The 17,823-nt window shown below is 56.2% G+C and overlaps 1 protein-coding gene across 2 annotated transcripts in view; it reads right to left on the bottom strand.

Annotated features, from left to right (window-relative positions):
* Nucleotides 1-17,823, bottom strand: part of LOC144940601 (phosphatase and actin regulator 1-like) — a 98,053-nt gene that overhangs the window by 69,560 nt on the left and 10,670 nt on the right. Inside the window, exon 1 of one of the 2 annotated variants that reach the window (XM_078866833.1) lies at nt 4,382-4,567. The exons of the other annotated variant lie outside the window; for it this stretch is intronic. Within the exon in view, the coding sequence (XP_078722959.1) occupies nt 4,382-4,463 (82 nt within the window). The 5' untranslated portion in view covers nt 4,464-4,567. Of the gene's footprint in view, nt 1-4,381; nt 4,568-17,823 lie in introns of those variants that run through there. 2 annotated transcript variants of the gene reach the window in all.

Raw genomic sequence — 17,823 nt, 5'->3', positions numbered from 1 at the left:
TTAGGTCCCATACACAGCCTTGCCCTAGATCCTACACACAGCCTTGCCCTAGGTCCTACACACAGCCTTGCCCTAGGTCCTACACACAGCCTTGCCCTAGGTCCCATACACAGCCTTGCCCTAGGTTCTATACACAGCCTTGCCCTAGATCCTATACACAACCATACCCCTTGTCATATACACAGCCTTGCTCATAAAACTAAAGACCATCTTCGATTGTACCACCCGCCATGGAGAAGAACGCGCATTTTGGACGAGGAGCGCACGCCCGCTGCTTTGAGATGTCCGTCAGTACCCCGAGATTTCTCGAGACGCTATTGCGGCATTGCTCATTGAGAAACGGGAATCGTGAGTGATACAACTCCTCTTCAGTATGGACAACCGACTCCCATCACTGTCACAGCACGAGCAGGGCCGTAAATGATCGTTACTGTCAAAATGCCGAAGTCTGAACAGCTGAGTGAGTGTTGAGTACTTTCAACTAAGTCTGAAAATATCTAAATGCGTTGGCAAGTTAGCTTAGGTTGCGTGTATTGACCCAGCGGTCAAACGCGTATTGCACACACATTATTAAATAAGCGAACTGTTGTTATTATGCACGGGCTGCGTTATCACCACAGCGACTGACCACCCCGGTGGAATTTGGGTTCGCGGAACATTCCATCGCCAAATCCTCTTCGCGAAGCAACGTTTTTGCACACTTCAACCGCGAACTCTCGACACACACCCACGGCATAAGACGGGGCTTCCGGTGAATTCCAAAAGCGATCGCTGATTTAATCCCAATGTTAAAGGTGAGGTGGACGGGCCTCGATTAGTGATCATCGATGGAGCCAATCGTCTGGACATGTGCCGCGTGCGTGCGTGCAAGATGAACTTCACCGAGTGAAGAGTCAACTGGTCAAATGTGGAATGGCTTTATGCCCCTGCTGAACCCCCCCCGCCCCCCCCCCCCCCGTTGGCAAACGGCGTTGAAGCCCCAGAGCGGGGAGACTAAAGGGGACGAAGCTGCTCTGCCCGTGTGGTAGTGGGCACCGGTGGCGTAGTGGCGACGTTATCAGCTCAGGGCTGCGCGTAAATCGGTCAGGTGGGGCCCACATTTTGTGATTTGACTCGCACGGTCGCACGGAGTGGCTCTTGGATATCGCGGCTCGTCTTGCCCTCGTCACATCGTTACGCTCACGATCTCGAACATTGAACGCTGTAGGGGCGCACCGTTTAAACAAGACACACAGCGCACTAGCTAGGCCTGCTCGTGTGGGGCAGAGTGGACCTCAGTGGTGGCAGGATGATACAAGGGCAGCCTCAGCACACAACACTGCCCAGCACGGAAAGAAAAATAAATAACAACACGATGCACAATCGCAGCGAGCGCTTAGACCGAACCGCCCGTGATGCAGCAGCCGCGTCCTTCTGCACCAGGCTAGGTGCACGTGAAGGCCGTTTGGCACGAAGTCATCGGTCAGAGCCAGGGGCTGGGTGGGTGGGTGGCCGTATCCGAACGGTGACCCCGTTTCACAAAGGCCCACCGGTCCCACGAGGCCTACCACTTAGCAGTAACACGGTTGGCGACGTTCGGTGCGAAATAAAGTTCAAACATCACCGCTCAATGTTCCCGCAAATCATCTTCATCCACCGCTGGCAATCATACGAAGTTAATCGGGCACCGGGCGAAGGAGAATATGTTGTGCCCTGGCAACAGCAGCAGCAGCAGCAAAAGCGACAACAACAACAACAAGAACGCTGCGTCATTGCGTGAGCCTCTTGCAGTGACACGAGTCGGCTCACATCAAAGTTCATTTTGTCCGGCGAGGCGGCAAGAGGCGTCATGGGTCACGTTGGGCCACCGAAATTAGAGCAAGTGGAGGGGTAGCGGGCTGTAGGGCGGTGGTGTCAATGTGTGGTGGCCACCAAAATGGGTGTGTTGACCCTGCTTGTTCGGCCCCCCAGTGAGGAGAGGGCCCCCTGCCCCCCCCTGGATTAGGCCAACATGATTATGCACTCGCTGTGCTGCCCATTGTCAACAGCGCACAAGACGAAGATGCCCCGTGTAGCCTCAACAGACTGTTGGGGCAAGTGCTGTTAGCGAGTAGCACCTATGAAGGCCGGCACGGCACACGAGGGGGTGGGTGGTCGTGAGCGGGAATCGAACTCGGGTAGCCAGGTTTGTAACGCAGCGTGCTAACTGCTACACTACCGCTCTCCATTACACACACCACACACATTAAACACACCACACACACACCCCACACTTCACACACCACACCCCACACTGCACACACTGCAAACACACACCACACCCCACACTCCACACACACCACACTCACACCACACTCACACCACACACACCACACCCGCAGACTCCACTCACACCACACACCCCACACACTCACACCCCACACACTCCACACACACACACCCCACTCACACCACAAACCCCACACACCACACACACACCCCACACACACCCCACTCACACCACACACACCACACCCGCACCACCCCCACACACCCCACACACACCACACACATCACACGCATCACACACACACCACACACCCACCACACCCACACACCCCACACACACCACACACATCACACACCCACCACACCCACACACCCCACACGACGTCCCCTCAGTGCCAGTGGCACACAGCCGCTGCACCCCGCCGTGTGTCACCGTCCCGTGTGTCACTCTCCCGTGTGTAACCGTGCCGTGTGTCACTGTGTGTCGCTGTGTGTCACTGTGTGTCACCGTGCCGTGTGTCGCTGTGTGTCACTGTTTGTCACTGTGTGTCGCTGTGTGTCACTGTGTATGTCACTGTGTGTGTCACTGTGTGTGTCACTGTGTGTCACTGTGTGTGTCACTGTGTGTCACCGTGCCGTGTGTCACTGTGTGTCGCTGTGCCGTGTGTCGCTGTGTGTCACTGTGTGTCGCTGTGCCGTGTGTCACCGTGTGTCACCGTGTGTCACCGTGCCGTGTGTCACCGTGTGTCACCGTGCCGTGTGTCACTGTGTGTCGCTGTGCCGTGTGTCACTGTGTGTCGCTGTGCCGTGTGTCGCTGTGTGTCACTTTGTGTCGCTGTGCCGTGTGTCACTGTGTGTCACCGTGCCGTGTGTCACTGTGTGTCGCTGTGCCGTGTGTCGCTGTGTGTCACTGTGTGTCGCTGTGCCATGTGTCACTGTGTGTCACCGTGCCGTGTGTCACTGTGTGTCACTGTGTGTCGCTGTGCCGTGTATCACTGTGTGTCGCTGTGTGTGTCACCGTGTGTCACCGTGCCGTGTGTCGCTGTGTCACTGTGTGTCGCTGTGCCGTGTGTCACTGTGTGTCACCGTGCCGTGTGTCGCTGTGTGTCACTGTGTGTCGCTGTGCCGTGTGTCACTGTGTGTCACCGTGCCGTGTGTCACTGTGTGTCACTGTGTGTCGCTGTGCAGTGTGTCACTGTGTGTCGCTGTGTGTGTCACCGTGTGTCACCGTGCCGTGTGTCGCTGTGTGTCACTGTGTGTCGCCTTGCCGTGTGTCACTGTGTGTCACCGTGCCGTGTGTCGCTGTGTGTCACTGTGTGTCACCGTGCCGTGTGTCACTGTGTGTCGCTGTGCCGTGTGTCGCTGTGTGTCACTGTGTGTCGCTGTGCCGTGTGTCACTGTGTGTCACCGTGCCGTGTGTCGCTGTGTGTCACTGTGTGTCGCTGTGCCGTGTGTCACTGTGTGTCACCGTGCCGTGTGTCACTGTGTGTCGCTGTGTGTCGATGTGCCGTGTGTCACTGTGTGTCGCTGTGTGTGTCACCGTGTGTCACCGTGCCGTGTGTCGCTGTGTGTCACTGTGTCGCTGTGCCGTGTGTCACTGTGTGTCACCGTGCCGTGTGTCGCTGTGTGTCACTGTGTGTCGCTGTGCCGTGTGTCGCTGTGTGTCACTGTGTGTCGCTGTGCCGTGTGTCGCTGTGTGTCACCGTGTGTCACTGTGCCGTGTGTCGCTGTGTGTCACTGTGTGTCACCGTGCCGTGTGTCGCTGTGTGTCACCGTGTGTCACCGTGCCGTGTGTCGCTGTGTGTCACTGTTTGTCGCTGTGCCGTGTGTCACTGTGTGTCACCGTGCCGTGTGTCGCTGTGTGTCACTGTGTGTCACCGTGCCGTGTGCCACTGTGTGTCGCTGTGTGTCACCGTGCCGTGTGCCACTGTGTGTCGCTGTGCCGTGTGTCACTGTGTGTCGCTGTGCCGTGTGTCGCTGTGTGTCACTGTGTGTCGCTGTGCCGTGTGTCGCTGTGTGTCACTGTGTGTCGCTGTGCCGTGTGTCGCTGTGTGTCGCTGTGCCGTGTGTCGCTGTGCGTCACTGTGTGTCGCTGTGCCGTGTGCCACTGTGTGCCACCGTGTGTGCCACCTGCCTTTGAGAGTGGCGGCGCGTTTGAGTCGGAGTCCGCTGCCGCGACGAGGTGAGCGCGACGAGGGCGGATTCCGAGTGGGCATCCTCACCCCGCCCCCCTCCTCCTCCTCCTCTCACACGCGTATCCCTCTCCTCCTCCTCCTGCCGCTGCCGCTGTTTCTCCTCTCGATCTCGCTCTCTCCTCCTTCTCCTCCTCCTGCTGCTGCCGCTGTTCTCTCTCCTCTCTCTCCTCCGCCACTCCCTCCTCCTCCTCCCGCCTCTCTCTCGCCCCCCCCTCTCTCTCTCTCTGTCGTCCCAGCGACCCAGCCTCTCTCCCTGCCGCGGGTGGCGATGTTTGCGGGGAGCACGATGGCGATGATGATGATGATGTTGTTGTTGATGATGATAATTGCCGTCCACTCAGCCCCTACGATGTGTTGTCTCCCTGGGACCCCTTCAAGGTCACCGCGGCTGATCCGCGACAGCCACCGCCGCGTTCAGTTCTTGGGCAATAGCGAAAAATAAATAAAGGTGACGGCAGAGAGTGTGTCAGTGTGTGTGTCAATGTGTGTGTGTGTCAGTGTGTGTGTGTCAGTGTGTGTGTCAGTGTGTGTGTCATTGTGTGTCTGGGCTCGTGCCCTCTCAGCTACCTCCTCCTCCCAGCTACCTCCTCCTCACCCAGCCCAGCCCACAGATGCGCACGGGACGAAGAGACTTTTATGCCTCCCCAGTGCACCGCGCATCCTGGCGCAGCGGCGGTGGTGACGGTGGTGGTAGCTGTGGTGGTGGCTGTGGTGGCGGTGGTGGTGGTGGTTGCTGTGGTGGTGGTGGCTGTGGTGGTGGTGATGGCTGTGGTGGTGGTGGTGGCTGTGGTGGTGGTGGCTGTGGTGGTGGCTGTGGTGGCGGTGGTGGTGGTGGTGGCTGTGGTGGTGGTGGTGGTGGCTGTGGTGGTGGTGGTGGCTGTGGTGGTGGTGATGGCTGTGGTGGTGGCTGTGGTGGCGGTGGTGGTGGTGGCTGTGGTGGTGGTGGTGATGGCTGTGGTGGTGATGGCTGTGGTGGCGGTGGTGGTGGCGGTGGTGGCTGTGGTGGTGGTGATGGCTGTGGTGGTGGTGGTGATGGCTGTGGTGGTGGTGGTGGCTGTGGTGGCGGTGGTGGTGGTGGCTGTGGTGGTGGTGGTGATGGCTGTGGTGGTGATGGCTGTGGTGGCGGTGGTGGTGGCGGTGGTGGCTGTGGTGGTGGTGATGGCTGTGGTGGTGGTGGTGATGGCTGTGGTGGTGGTGATGGCTGTGGTGGCGGTGGTGGTGGCGGTGGTGGCTGTGGTGGTGGTGGCGGTGGTGGCTGTGGTGGTGGTGGTGATGGGCTATGGGTTGTTGGCGGCACGTGCGTGAGAGAGTCCCCGCCGCGCTCCCCACAGATGACACGGCGCCGAATAATTCTTACTCAGAGCCCCTGGGGCAGCGCGTGTCTCGTTGTCCCCTTCCTCCTCATTCCTCCCTCCCCCCTCCCTCCCCTCCTCCCCTCCCCCCTCCCTCTCCTCTTCCTCGGCAGCCAACAACGGATCGCGTAAAACAAACCACGGAATGGATTCCGTCTCACGCCTCCAACTTTAATACTCGCGCGATACGACGGCAGCTCGCGCGGGGGGGGGGCTCTGCTTGCTCGAGGGGGGGGGGGGCTCCGATTTCTCGAGAGGGGGGGGGGCTCTGCTTGCTCGAGGGGGGGCCAAAGCAACGGGCCACGCTCCACGACGCCGATTGACGACGATTCGCCCGCCGTGGTAACGGCGCCACCGCTGCTGCTGCTACAGAGCGCCGCTCGCTCGCTCCCTGCCGCCGCCGCCGCCCTCGTCGTCGCCGCGAGCGATCGCACGCGGCCGCGTTCGACGGACTACAGCGCGCGGGACGGGGGGGGGGTCTCGTTTAGCTGCGGCGCGTCTCGGAACGTCCCGCGACGCGGAGAGAGCCGCTCCCCGCACGGCTCTCTCCTCCTCCTCCTCCACTGCTGGTGGTGGTGGTGGGCGCGAGAGCCGGGCTATGTGAGCGAACGCCCTTCCCCTCCCTTCTCTCCCTGCCCTTCCCTGCCCCTCCCTATTCTCCCTGCCCCTCCCTTCTCTCCCTGCCCTTCCCTTGCCCTTCCCTCCTCTCCCGGCCCCTCCTTGGCCTTCCCTCCTCTCCCGGCCCCTCCCTGGCCTTCCCTGCCCTTCGTCCCCCCTCCCCCCGCTCTCTCAACCCGCCCCCCCCCCCTCTCTCTAAAACGATTGCCACGGAGCGCTCCGGCGGATGGCGGCGGTTGCTCTCGCCACCGAGCGCGATATTGATGACCCTGTCGATCTTATTTTACAGCGCAGCACACACACACACAGCACACACACACAGCCCACACACACACACACAGCACACACACACACAGCCCACACACACACAGCCCACACACACACACAGCCCACACACACACAGCCCACACACACACAGCACACACAGCTCACACACACAGCCCACACACACACAGCCCACACACACACAGCCCACACACACACAGCCCACACACACACAGCCCACACACACAGCTCACACACACAGCCCACACACACACAGCTCACATACACACATAGCCCAACACACACACAGCCCAACACACACACACACAGCCCACACACACACAGCCCACATACGCAATAACAATCACCAGGCCATTCGCCACCAAGTGACGGTGACGTCACAACGGCGTCTGTGCCAGGCCAGGTGCATTTTGAGGCTGCCACGTGAAGTGTCAAAGGCCTCGCTGCTGACAGGAGGAGGTCTCGGGATAGACCCAGCAGGTGCCATGGGTTGGCTGACTGAGATGACCGGTAGATGCACCACCACCAGCAGCACCACTAAGCAGCAGCAGCAGCTACAAGCAGCCCGCGTGCTGCAGGTTTGAGGCGGGGCTCGCCCACATGGCCGCACGCGCTTCGCACGGGGTGACGCGGGGCCACCGCCCGTTCGCGATGACGCTCCCAGCACACACACACACAGACACACACACACAGACACACGTGTGTCAACACACACACACGTGTGTCTGTGTGTGTGTGTGTTCACACAGACCGACACACACGTGTCGGTCTGTGTGTGTGAACACCTCCCAAGGAGTACACGTGTGTCTGTGTGTGTGTGAACACACAGTCACACATGTATGTGTCTGTGCGCGCGTCTGGGGGAGCGGTGGTGCAGCGCTTAGCGCTAAGCAGCGCTACGAACCCAGCGGGCCCGAGTTCCATTCCCGCTCACGGCTAACAGCGGTGACGATTATCTGAACCCGTCCTGGGCATCCTCTAGGTCGACTCATCCTCAAATGAGTACCTGGTGCGGTGTGTAAATATCGCCGCTGGGGAGACAAAGGCAGCCGGGCGTGGTGCTGGCCACCCACCCCCTCGTGTGCCGTGCCCGCATTCACAGGTGCTACTCGCTAACAGCACTTGCCCCAACAGTCTGTTAAGGCTGCACGGGGGATCTTTGTCTTTTCTCTTGGGAGGTGTTCAATTAGCGGTGTCGGCGTGACGTTTCAAGCCACGCAACGAGATGACGCCACGGCGCGTGATGTCGTGGCGCCGCTGGTGTAAACTAGGAACGAAACTTTTTCATTTCTATTTGACCAGGTAAGGGCCCACTGTGTAGCTCTTCCGCAGGAGCGACCTGGCGATCACAAATGATGGCCCAGCGAAGTGGCTCAGCGCGTGGAAATGTACAGCAAGCAGCCAAATACTCCCAAAGCGTGATGTTGATTTTCAACATGGAGGGAGAAACCGCAGGAGCCCGGGCGAAAAATCCACGCGACCACCACGGGGAGAGAGAGGGGGACACGCAAACGCCAAATATACATCAGCAGCCGTCAGCGTCGGGAGCGATCCGACGACCCTCCTGTATACCAGGCGAGGTAGTTAACATCTCCTAGCCACCGTGATGATTGAGAGAAAAACATCGCAAATTTCAAATATACAGCAGGTGTCAGGGTTAGGATCGAACCCATGACCTGTACACCAGGCGAGGTAGTTAACATTTCCAAGCCACCGTGATGCTTACGAGAGAGACACCGCAAATTCCAAATATACAGCAGGTGTCAGGGTTAGGATCGAACCCACGACCCTCCTGTATACCAGGCGAGATAGTTAACATCTCCTAGCTACCGTGATGTTTATGAGAGAGACACCGCAAATTCCAAATATACAGCAGGTGTCAGCGTTCGGGATCGAACCCACGACCCTCCTGTATACCAGGCGAGGTAGTTAACATCTCCTAGCCGTCCCTGGTGAGATGTTAACTCAAGTAGCTTAAGTGCGTGGGAGGGGCGGTGGTGGCGCAGTCGTCATCTGCAACACTCAGCAGCTGAGTTGTCCAGCGGCGACTGCCCCCTCGCAACGAAGCCACTTGGCACAGAGTGGCTCAATTCTTTTCACAGCCGCCCGGCAAGTCAATTGTGCAATTACCAAAGTGCCCGAGTCCTCGCGAAAGTGGATGGCGAAGACCCCGTGACATCATCATCATCATCTGTCTGCGGATGACGTCACTGTGTCCTTACAGTCAAAGTGCAAATCCCTGCGTTTAACACGACCCACGGTCGATACGCTCTGCGAGAGCGGTGGCGCATTGGTTAGCGCACCGCGCGATGAACGCGACGACCTGAGTTTGATTCCCTGGCACGGCTGACGACACCCGAACCGGTCCGGGCACCGCTTCATCAACCCGGAGTGACCGGCGTGGTGAAGTATGGTTAAAAACATCCTCCGCAATCGGCACGTTGTGGGCAGGCGTTCATTCATCATCATAAAAAACAAAATGAACAGAGGCCTGTGTGACGATGGTTGCACGGGTGTTATTTTGAATGCGTGTTGGACTTCTTCCGCACCGTACGTCACCAACCGTGCTGATCGTGGGTGCGGATTATTTCTCTCTCTCTCTCTAAACGCGCAGAAAGAGTTAATTCATCTCAACGGATGTAGATATTTTACATTGTTAGACGGAGGAGCATCGGTAAATGGTGCCCAATGTGCTCGCCCGTCGTTTGACCTTGTCGGCCGGCGGGCAGTGCCCGAGGTGGCACGGGGACGTCGGGATCGAGCCACGCAGCGCTGCGCCAGAGCTCCGATGTCCCTGGGCTGTTGTTCTCCTGTCCGTTCGCTGAGTCCGGAACATCCCCCCACTCTTAAACCGCTCACCAGCATCATCATCATCGCCGCCGCGCGTGTGTGGGGGGGAGCGGTAGTGTAGCGGTTAGCGCGCTGCGCTACGAACCCGGTGACCCGAGTTCGATTCCCGCTCACGGCTACCAACACCGAGTGACGATTCACTGAATCGGTCCTGGGCCTCCCCTAAGGTCGACTCAGCCTCAAATGAGTACCTGGTGCGGTGTGTAAACATCGCTACTGGAGAGAAAAAGGCGGCCGGGAGTGGTGCCGACCACCCACCCCCTCGTGTGCTGTGTCAGTCTTCATCGGTGCTCATTAACAGGACTTGCCCCAACAGTCTGTTAAGACTATACGGGGGATCTTTCTCCTTATTAGCTGGATGTATATGTGTGTGCGTGTTGGCTGTGTGTGCGTGCTGTGTGTGCGTGTTGGCTGTGTGTGCGTGTTGGCTGTGTGTGCGTGTTGGCTGTGTGTGCGTGTTGGCTGTGTGTGCGTGTTGGCTGTGTGTGCGTGTTGGCTGTGTGTGCGTGTTGGCTGTGTGTGCGTGTTGGCTGTGTGTGCGTGTTGGCTGTGTGTGCGTGTTGGCTGTGTGTGCGTGTTGGCTGTGTGTGCGTGTTGGCTGTGTGTGCGTGTTGGCTGTGTGTGCGTGTTGGCTGTGCGTGTTGGCTGTGCGTGTTGGCTGTGCGTGTTGGCTGTGCGTGTTGGCTGTGCGTGTTGGCTGTGCGTGTTGGCTGTGCGTGTTGGCTGTGCGTGTTGGCTGTGCGTGTTGGCTGTGCGTGTTGGCTGTGCGTGTTGGCTGTGCGTGTGTGTGTTGGCTGGGTGTGTGCGTGTTAGCCAATTTCACCGGATAAGGCCTACTGAGCTCTATATCTGTAATAATCGCCGATTAGGCTGAGACCATCAACTATAAACTAAAGACTAAACAAATGTATTTTTTATTTTACCGTGTAAGGCCAACTAAGCTACAGAGCCCTTTTTCAGAATGATAGCTCAACAAGGTGGCTCATCATGTGGAAATGTATATCAGCCAAATGCTCTAAAACCATGTTCCTAAATGTGGAGGGGATAAACCGGAGGACCCGGAGAAAACAATCCACGCAAACTCCAAATATACAGCGGACCGAACCCACGACCTCTTGCACACCAGGCGAGGGAAATAACATCTCGCCACCGTGGCGCCCTTTCAGAGAGGACAAACCGCAAGAACCAAAGGGCAACTGATTTGAACCGAATGACAAGCGATTAACCAAACGACGAGTGACGAACCCAACCACGGCAAGGGTCAGCCGGCAGTGGCACGGCACGAGCGCACCGCGTGAGCTTTCTCACGCATCGCCTCCAGCGACGGGGATTCAAGTGCCCTCTCGACTCTCCGTCCCCACACTGGGCCGAGTCCTTGTCCCGGACAAAGCCCTCGTAACAAAAGCACGCGCGGCGACACGCGGCCCGTGGACGCGCCGAGCGATAGCGGTGTCCACGCGCGGTCACGAGGAAAGCGCGCGAAGACGAAAGCAAACGGTAGAGTCGGAGATGTGGGGAGGTCGTGCCCGATGGAAGGGATGGTGCCATGGCTCCAGATTGGCAGCAGTGGCAAGGGGACACATTCGCGGGATGGCTTATGAGGTCGGGTGACTCGGGGTTCCAGTCCAGGATGAAACCTGATTCTCGGTTTCATCGCGAGGGGCGCCACGTTCACGAGATGTTAACTACCTCGCCTGGTATGCATAATGTCGTGGGTTCGATGCCAACCCTGATGCCTGCTGTGTATATGGTCGCGTGGATTTTTCTCGCGGTCCTCCGTATTTTCCGTTCACATCTAGAAACATGCTTTTAGAGCATTTGGCTGCTATACATTTCCGCATGATAAGCCACTACGTAGACTCGTAGAGCTATACTTTGTGGCCAGGCCGCTTCTGAAAAAGAGCTCCGTAGCTTCGTTGGCCTTACACGGTAAAATTAAAAATACATTTGTTTAGTCTTCAGTTTTAGTTTAGAGTTGATGGTCTCAGCCTAATCGGCGATTATTACAGAACAAAGCACAATAAAGTTTGTATTTATTTATATTTAAGTTGGTTAAATATAGATAACTCGCCTTTTGCCCGTCCAAGGATGGGTGTATTGCAGTAAATCTGAAAGTTGCAAGCGAAGAGCAGACCGCGACGTGATATTCACTGCATCCATTCGTTGGCAATTTGTAAGGGCGCGGTGACACAGACTTATTTCATTTAAAGGTTATAATCTCTTGTTCATCATGACGTCCTTTTTACATCGATGTCTCAACAGCGTGACGGAGATCACGTGACGTGAGGGTTCTGCCTTTGCAGTGAGGGTTGTGAGTTGACGCCGAGGAGGGGGGAGGAGGCGCCTCGCCCCCCCCCATGTGGAGTAACGTCACCCGCTAATTATTATGAATGGAGGAGGGGGGGGGTGGCCATTTGGAGGACGTCACCTTATAATGATTATTGAGGGGGGCTGTTCGATGTAGAGTGACGTCACCTGCTCATGATTATTAATGAGGGGCGGGGGTCCATGTGGAGGATGTAACCTGTTCATGAATATTAAGAGGGGGGCTGGTCGACGTGGAGTGACGTCACGCGCGTTGCACACAAACATTCTTGGCTCATTATAGTAGCTAGTAATAATGGGGGGCGGGGGTCCATGTGGAGGATGTAACCTGTTCATGATTCTTAATGAGGGGGGCTGTTCAATGTGGAGTGACGTCATTTGCACATTATTAGTGAGGGGGGGGGAGTACTCCATATTGAGTGACGTCACCCGCTCATGATTATTGAGGAGGGGTGGGGGTTGTCCATTTGGAGGACGTCACCTGCTCATGAATATTAATGAGGGGGGGCTGGTCGATGTGGAGTGACGTCACGAGCGTTCAGGACAGACATTCCTGGGTGATTATAGTCAATATTAAGGTATCGGTTTGACTGCCATGTGAAGGCGGCAAATGTCAGAGTGTCTTGGACCGCGTGCCCCATCGCTCGTATTATCTGGCTGTATAGCGAATGAAAACATGCAATGACTTTACTATGTCATTTTTTTTTCATATTTAGGTGTTTTTTGTTGTTGTTAAATTTAGGGCCCCTTCATAACATCATATGCCACAGGCCCCGCACTAGCTTAATCCGGCACTGCCTTAGCCGTGACCTCATTTGTAAACAGCATCGTCATCATCGTCGTCGTCACCGTCAGCCACACTCTATCCACTGCTGGATCAAGGCACCCCCCTCCCTGCCTCCCATCCTCCGCTGGTCGACAGCGCGCGCACGCGGTCGACCGTCGCGTGAGGGCCATTGTGCGTGCGTGGTCACTGAGGCTCGTGGGACGCAGGAGGAGACATGCGGCAGCGGCACTCGCTCGCTCGCTCTGTCTTGATCTCCGGACAAGCCCCTCTCTGCACCAGCGTGGACGGCACCCTCGTGTTCACCTTCTGAAGCGCTCGCTCGTCACCGTGGCGTGCGCGATGACCACCACCACCACGTGACTTTTCTTTTGTGTTGTGCGCGGTGCTTTCAGCGCCACAGCGCGTCGATTTGTAGCGTTGATTTTCTATTGTTTGCTGGTGACTTTGTGTATTTCATATTAAAATCGCCTCCAGTGCTTTTGCTGCTGGCGGCAATAAAAGTTGTTTAAAAGTCAAAAGTCTCTTTCACCTCGGGGCTCTGACCCAGCATCTCGCTGGGTGCCGACCCAGATTCTAACAAACGGCGAACGCGCTACCAGCCTCAGCGCGCCGGTAGCTGCCCATGGCATTCCCCTCCCCGTAAGCTCAGGACCTACGGACGGCAGAGAGGAAACACCGCTGTCGTCTGCGCCCTTACGACGGAGGAGGAGGAGCAACAGCAAAACGACACAAACATAAACTCTCGCTCTGTGTGTGTGTGTCGTAGCTGTCTCGCTGTGGCGAGCAATGGCAGTGAGCTCCTGATCGTTTTACTGCTCCTGCTCCCATCTCGCGCGAGAGCGGAATCGGTACATGGGGGGGGGGGGGGTGACACGCCCCAGCATTGAGGCGCGTTGCAGAGGTCAGCGCGGTTCAAACCCGTCAGGCCGCCCTCGTAAACTTCCGGTGTATAAGCCGTAAAATACCACGTGGCCACAGATGCTTTCATGACATTCAAAAAGAGTTACGCCGTTTTGTGCCGACTTCATGACCCCAAATTCGAAACTAAGCCCACAAAACATCCTCATCTGGGGTTTCTTTTTACGCAGCAAGTTCGCACCTCCGATTAGCGCGGTCGGCAACGTTCACCGTACGTGCACACACCACGCAACTACTGCAGGCGGTGTCTGTGAAACGCGGCGGCTTCCTTAGTACGACCTTGCGCTATAAGAATGATAGAGCGAATGCCAAAGTACTGGCGACTTGATCATGATGGTGATTTAATTCGTCAGTTTCTCAGCTGACAATTTCCCCAACGTTCTCACACCACTAAGATGAACCCAGTAAGACGCTCCATCTGATTGTTGTCACCCTCTCGCAGGAGGAAAGATATAAACCCCAACGCAAAGATCGCCCAAATAGCCTTGAACAGACTTTTGGGGCAAGTGCTGTTAGCGAGCACCTATTAAGGCCGCCACGGCAGACGAGGCTGTGGGTGGTGACCAGCATCACGCCCGGTCACTTTTCTCTTCCCAGTGCTGATGTTTAGTCTGAGTCAACCTTGGGGAGACCCAGGAACGATTTAGATATTCACCACTGATGTTGGCCGTGAGCGAAAATCGAACTCACAGTGCGCTAAGCACGGCACCACCGCTCCCCACGCCATTAAACTGGAGCCTGTACCAGTGAGACACAAAATCTGATTATTGCCGCCCTCTAGGAGAAGGGCAGATACAACAACAAAGACAAAGATCCCCCGTGGCCTTGACACACTGTTGGGGCAAGTGCTGTTCGTGAGCACTTATGAAGGCCGGCACGGCACGCCCGACCGCCTTTGTCTCTCCAGTGGCGATGTTTACTACACACCGCACCAGGTACTTATTGGAGTCTGAGTCGACCTAGGGGAGGCCCAGGACCGGTTATGATAATCGTCACCGGTGATGGCCGTGAGCGGGAATCGAACTCGTGTCGCGGGGGGTCGTAGCGCAGCGTAGCGCTAACCACTACACTACCGCTCCCCACACACACGTACACACACACGTACACACACACGCACACACACGTACACACGCACACACACACACGCCTGTGGCCTTTCAGCTAGAATCGCTCACCAGTGTCTCCCCCTGCCTCGCAACCTGCGCTGCGCGTCACGCCGACGTCGCCTTCTTTGCAGCCCAGAGATGATATTGAGGTGCGGCGTTGTTTTTTCTTGGTATCTATTCATTTTAAATTGTTTACAACAACAACAAAAAAAGTTTCACGTTCGAACATTGTTTAATTTGCGAGAGACAATGACCCGGACGGCCGAGACGAACGTCAGCCCAAGGACAAACACGTGCGAACAGAGACCGTCGCCTCCTTTAGAAATCGTGCCGTCAAATCAGCTCTCGTGCAGCAGAGAAGTTGCATTGTGATACCATCGCAGGGTCGCGAGGCCTTCATCCAGCAGTGGATTGACCATGGCCGACGACGACGTTGACGACGATGTGAGTGGCGATCGCGGCAGCTGCTTGCCACGGCACTGAGCCACCCTGATGGCGTCGATGCTAATAATTGTCGCGGAGAAATAAACATGACGACAAGATAATAATAATAAACGAGGTGCGCGAGTAATTGAAAGAGAGAGATAGAGGAGAAAGAAAAAGAAAACCAAAACTACGGGCTCTAGAGATATTGCGCGGTAATTTCATATCGCTGGCCCTGCCAGGTGCGGATCAACGAGCCGCGATTGGCGAGGGAGGACGGCGGCGTTGAGGCGCAGGGGCCCCGGCCGCGAACGCGGAGGGCCGCGTCGTCCTCAGGGCCCCCCGGGGCTCGTCAGCAGGCGCCGTGGCGCGATAGACGAGGGACGAGTCACCCCCCCCCCCCCCCGGAGTGTGGAGGCCGTGGCGTGAGTCACGGTCGCGCCCACACCGACGCTGCCCCTGGGCGCGGGGGTTGCCCGCACGACGAGTTGCGGAAGAGGAATCGACAGAACTAGCGGCGAGGCCTATTCCACGCTCGACGCCGTGCCGAATTACGGTGCCGAATCACAGTGCCGAGTCACAGTGCTCCAACTCGCGCGACACCTCGAACCCACGCTGCACCCTACGCTCGACCCCACGCTCGAATCCCAGGCCGTGACCCATGCTCAACCCCGTAACCACTTCATCCCATCTTAGATTCAATGCTCAAACTTGTAACCACTTCATCCCATGCTGCACGATCCCCATCCATATCTCACGGACTCGCTGTAAGGCGCCACAGCGCCCTCTGGCCCACACGCTCCTCTCTGCCAGCATCGTCCCACGATTCTCCACGCACGCACGCGGGCAGCTTGCGGTGCTTCGCATTTTGGTTTCATTCCACGGAGCGCGCAGCCCCAATGGCGGAGCCAAGATTATCAGGTAGGAGGGGGGCAACCCCTCCAGAAATGAAACATGATAGAGGAGTTGTTAGTTAATAAGGAGTTGTTAGTGAGTAAGGAGTTGTTAGTAAGTAAGGAGTTGTTAGTAAGGAGTTGTTAGTAAGTAATGACGTGTCACTTGCTTTTTATTCGACGCGTGTGCGGCGATGGCGCAGCCATCGATCGAGGGTCGAATTCGAACCGCGTTGTGTGATCGGCATCGCGCTCGCTGAAGGTGTTGATGCCTTCAGAGAAGTCGTGTGCTGTATACGCAACTGCGCACAATTCTGTGAGTCACTTATAACCGCTTTGCCGTTACTTATTGCCAATTATGGACTCAGACTATTGAGCTATCATCTCATAGAGTCCCTGGCACGTCATAATATGCTACACAGCGGCAGTGGGGGTCGCAAAATGCCGATTTATTACTAACTAGCTTAACTACCCAGCTTCGCTCGGGACTTGGATTCATCACGCCCGGCCGCCTTTGTGTCCCCAGTGGCGATGTTCACACACCACAGCAGTTACTCGTTTGAGGCTGAGTCGACCTAGGATAGGCCCATGACCGGTTCAAATAATCGTCACCGGTGGTGGCCGTGAGGGGGAATCGAACTCGGGTCGCCGGGTTCGTAGCGCAGCGCGCGAACCGCGACACTACAATGCGTGACGCTTCCACATGCGCGGGTCACATGACAGATGTGACGTCACAGCTCACTTGCCGTGCAAAAAATATATGCATTATTGAGCTCCCCCCCCCCCCCCCCCAAAAAATACCAAAGTATATCTTTTTATAATTTTTGCATGGTGTACAGTCTGGAAAGTACCCACATGGCACATTTCAAGTTTGTTGCATGTCGAGAAGTACGCAAAAAAATTTGAACAGACACACATAATCACAAATTTGCCTTTTATATATATAGAAGAGAAGAAGAAGATAATATTGGTCGCGAAATCCTACGTGTTAAACTAAATAAAAGATACCCATTGTAATTAATATGAATACCACCCTCTCCTGGTCCAGGCTCCTGATTGGCTCACGGGTGACGTCATCACACTTACCTCGCAGCAGGAGGAGGAGGGGGATGTCTCCACCACTCTGACTGTCGCCTGATGATGCTGGTTGTTGTTGTTGTTCTAATTACGAGCGAAACGTCACCGTACTCGAATTGTAAATGTTGTAGAGGGTTTTAATCTCCAACATACAACCGGTATGCTGAACTAACAAGGAATTGGCACATTTTGTTTACGTGACAAACCTTACTAATTGGCCGTGTCGGGTGGTGGCGGGTTTAACGACACATTTATATTTACGCGGTCTAAGCCCCAAAAAAAACGATTATGGAGAGCATCAGCGGTTTTCCCTCTAGAATCTGAATGTGCGACATGTCTGCCTCTGGGGTAAATAGCCACTTCTTAAATCATCTGAACGCGTTGTGTTTTCAGACGAAGCCCGAATTCACTCCTCAAACCTAAAACAAGAAGCCCAATTATTATTTTATTCCATCACGGTTGCCGAGCAAAAGCCCCAAAGCACCAAGCGGCCAGCAACAAACAGCACCATTGAAGGTGTACGAGCCACGATTTGAGACTTGTCTTGAATCGAGCGAGGAGACGGTGGAAATGGATTGCTAAGTAGAGCGGTACGAGGGAAGAAGCAGTGTGGTGAGTGGGTGGGTGAGTGGGAGAGTGAATGAGCGAGTGAGTGAGCCAGTGAGTGAATGAGCGAGTGAGCAAATGAGCGAGTGAGTAAGCGGGTGGGTAAGTGAGTGGGTGAGCGGGTGATGAGTGAGAGGGCGA

Source organism: Lampetra fluviatilis, chromosome 23 (assembly GCF_964198595.1).
Source record: "Lampetra fluviatilis chromosome 23, kcLamFluv1.1, whole genome shotgun sequence".
NCBI classification, from domain to species: Eukaryota; Metazoa; Chordata; class Hyperoartia; order Petromyzontiformes; family Petromyzontidae; genus Lampetra; species Lampetra fluviatilis.
Note: the sequence above shows the minus strand (reverse complement) of the source record. Positions and strands in the feature narration are given on the sequence as shown.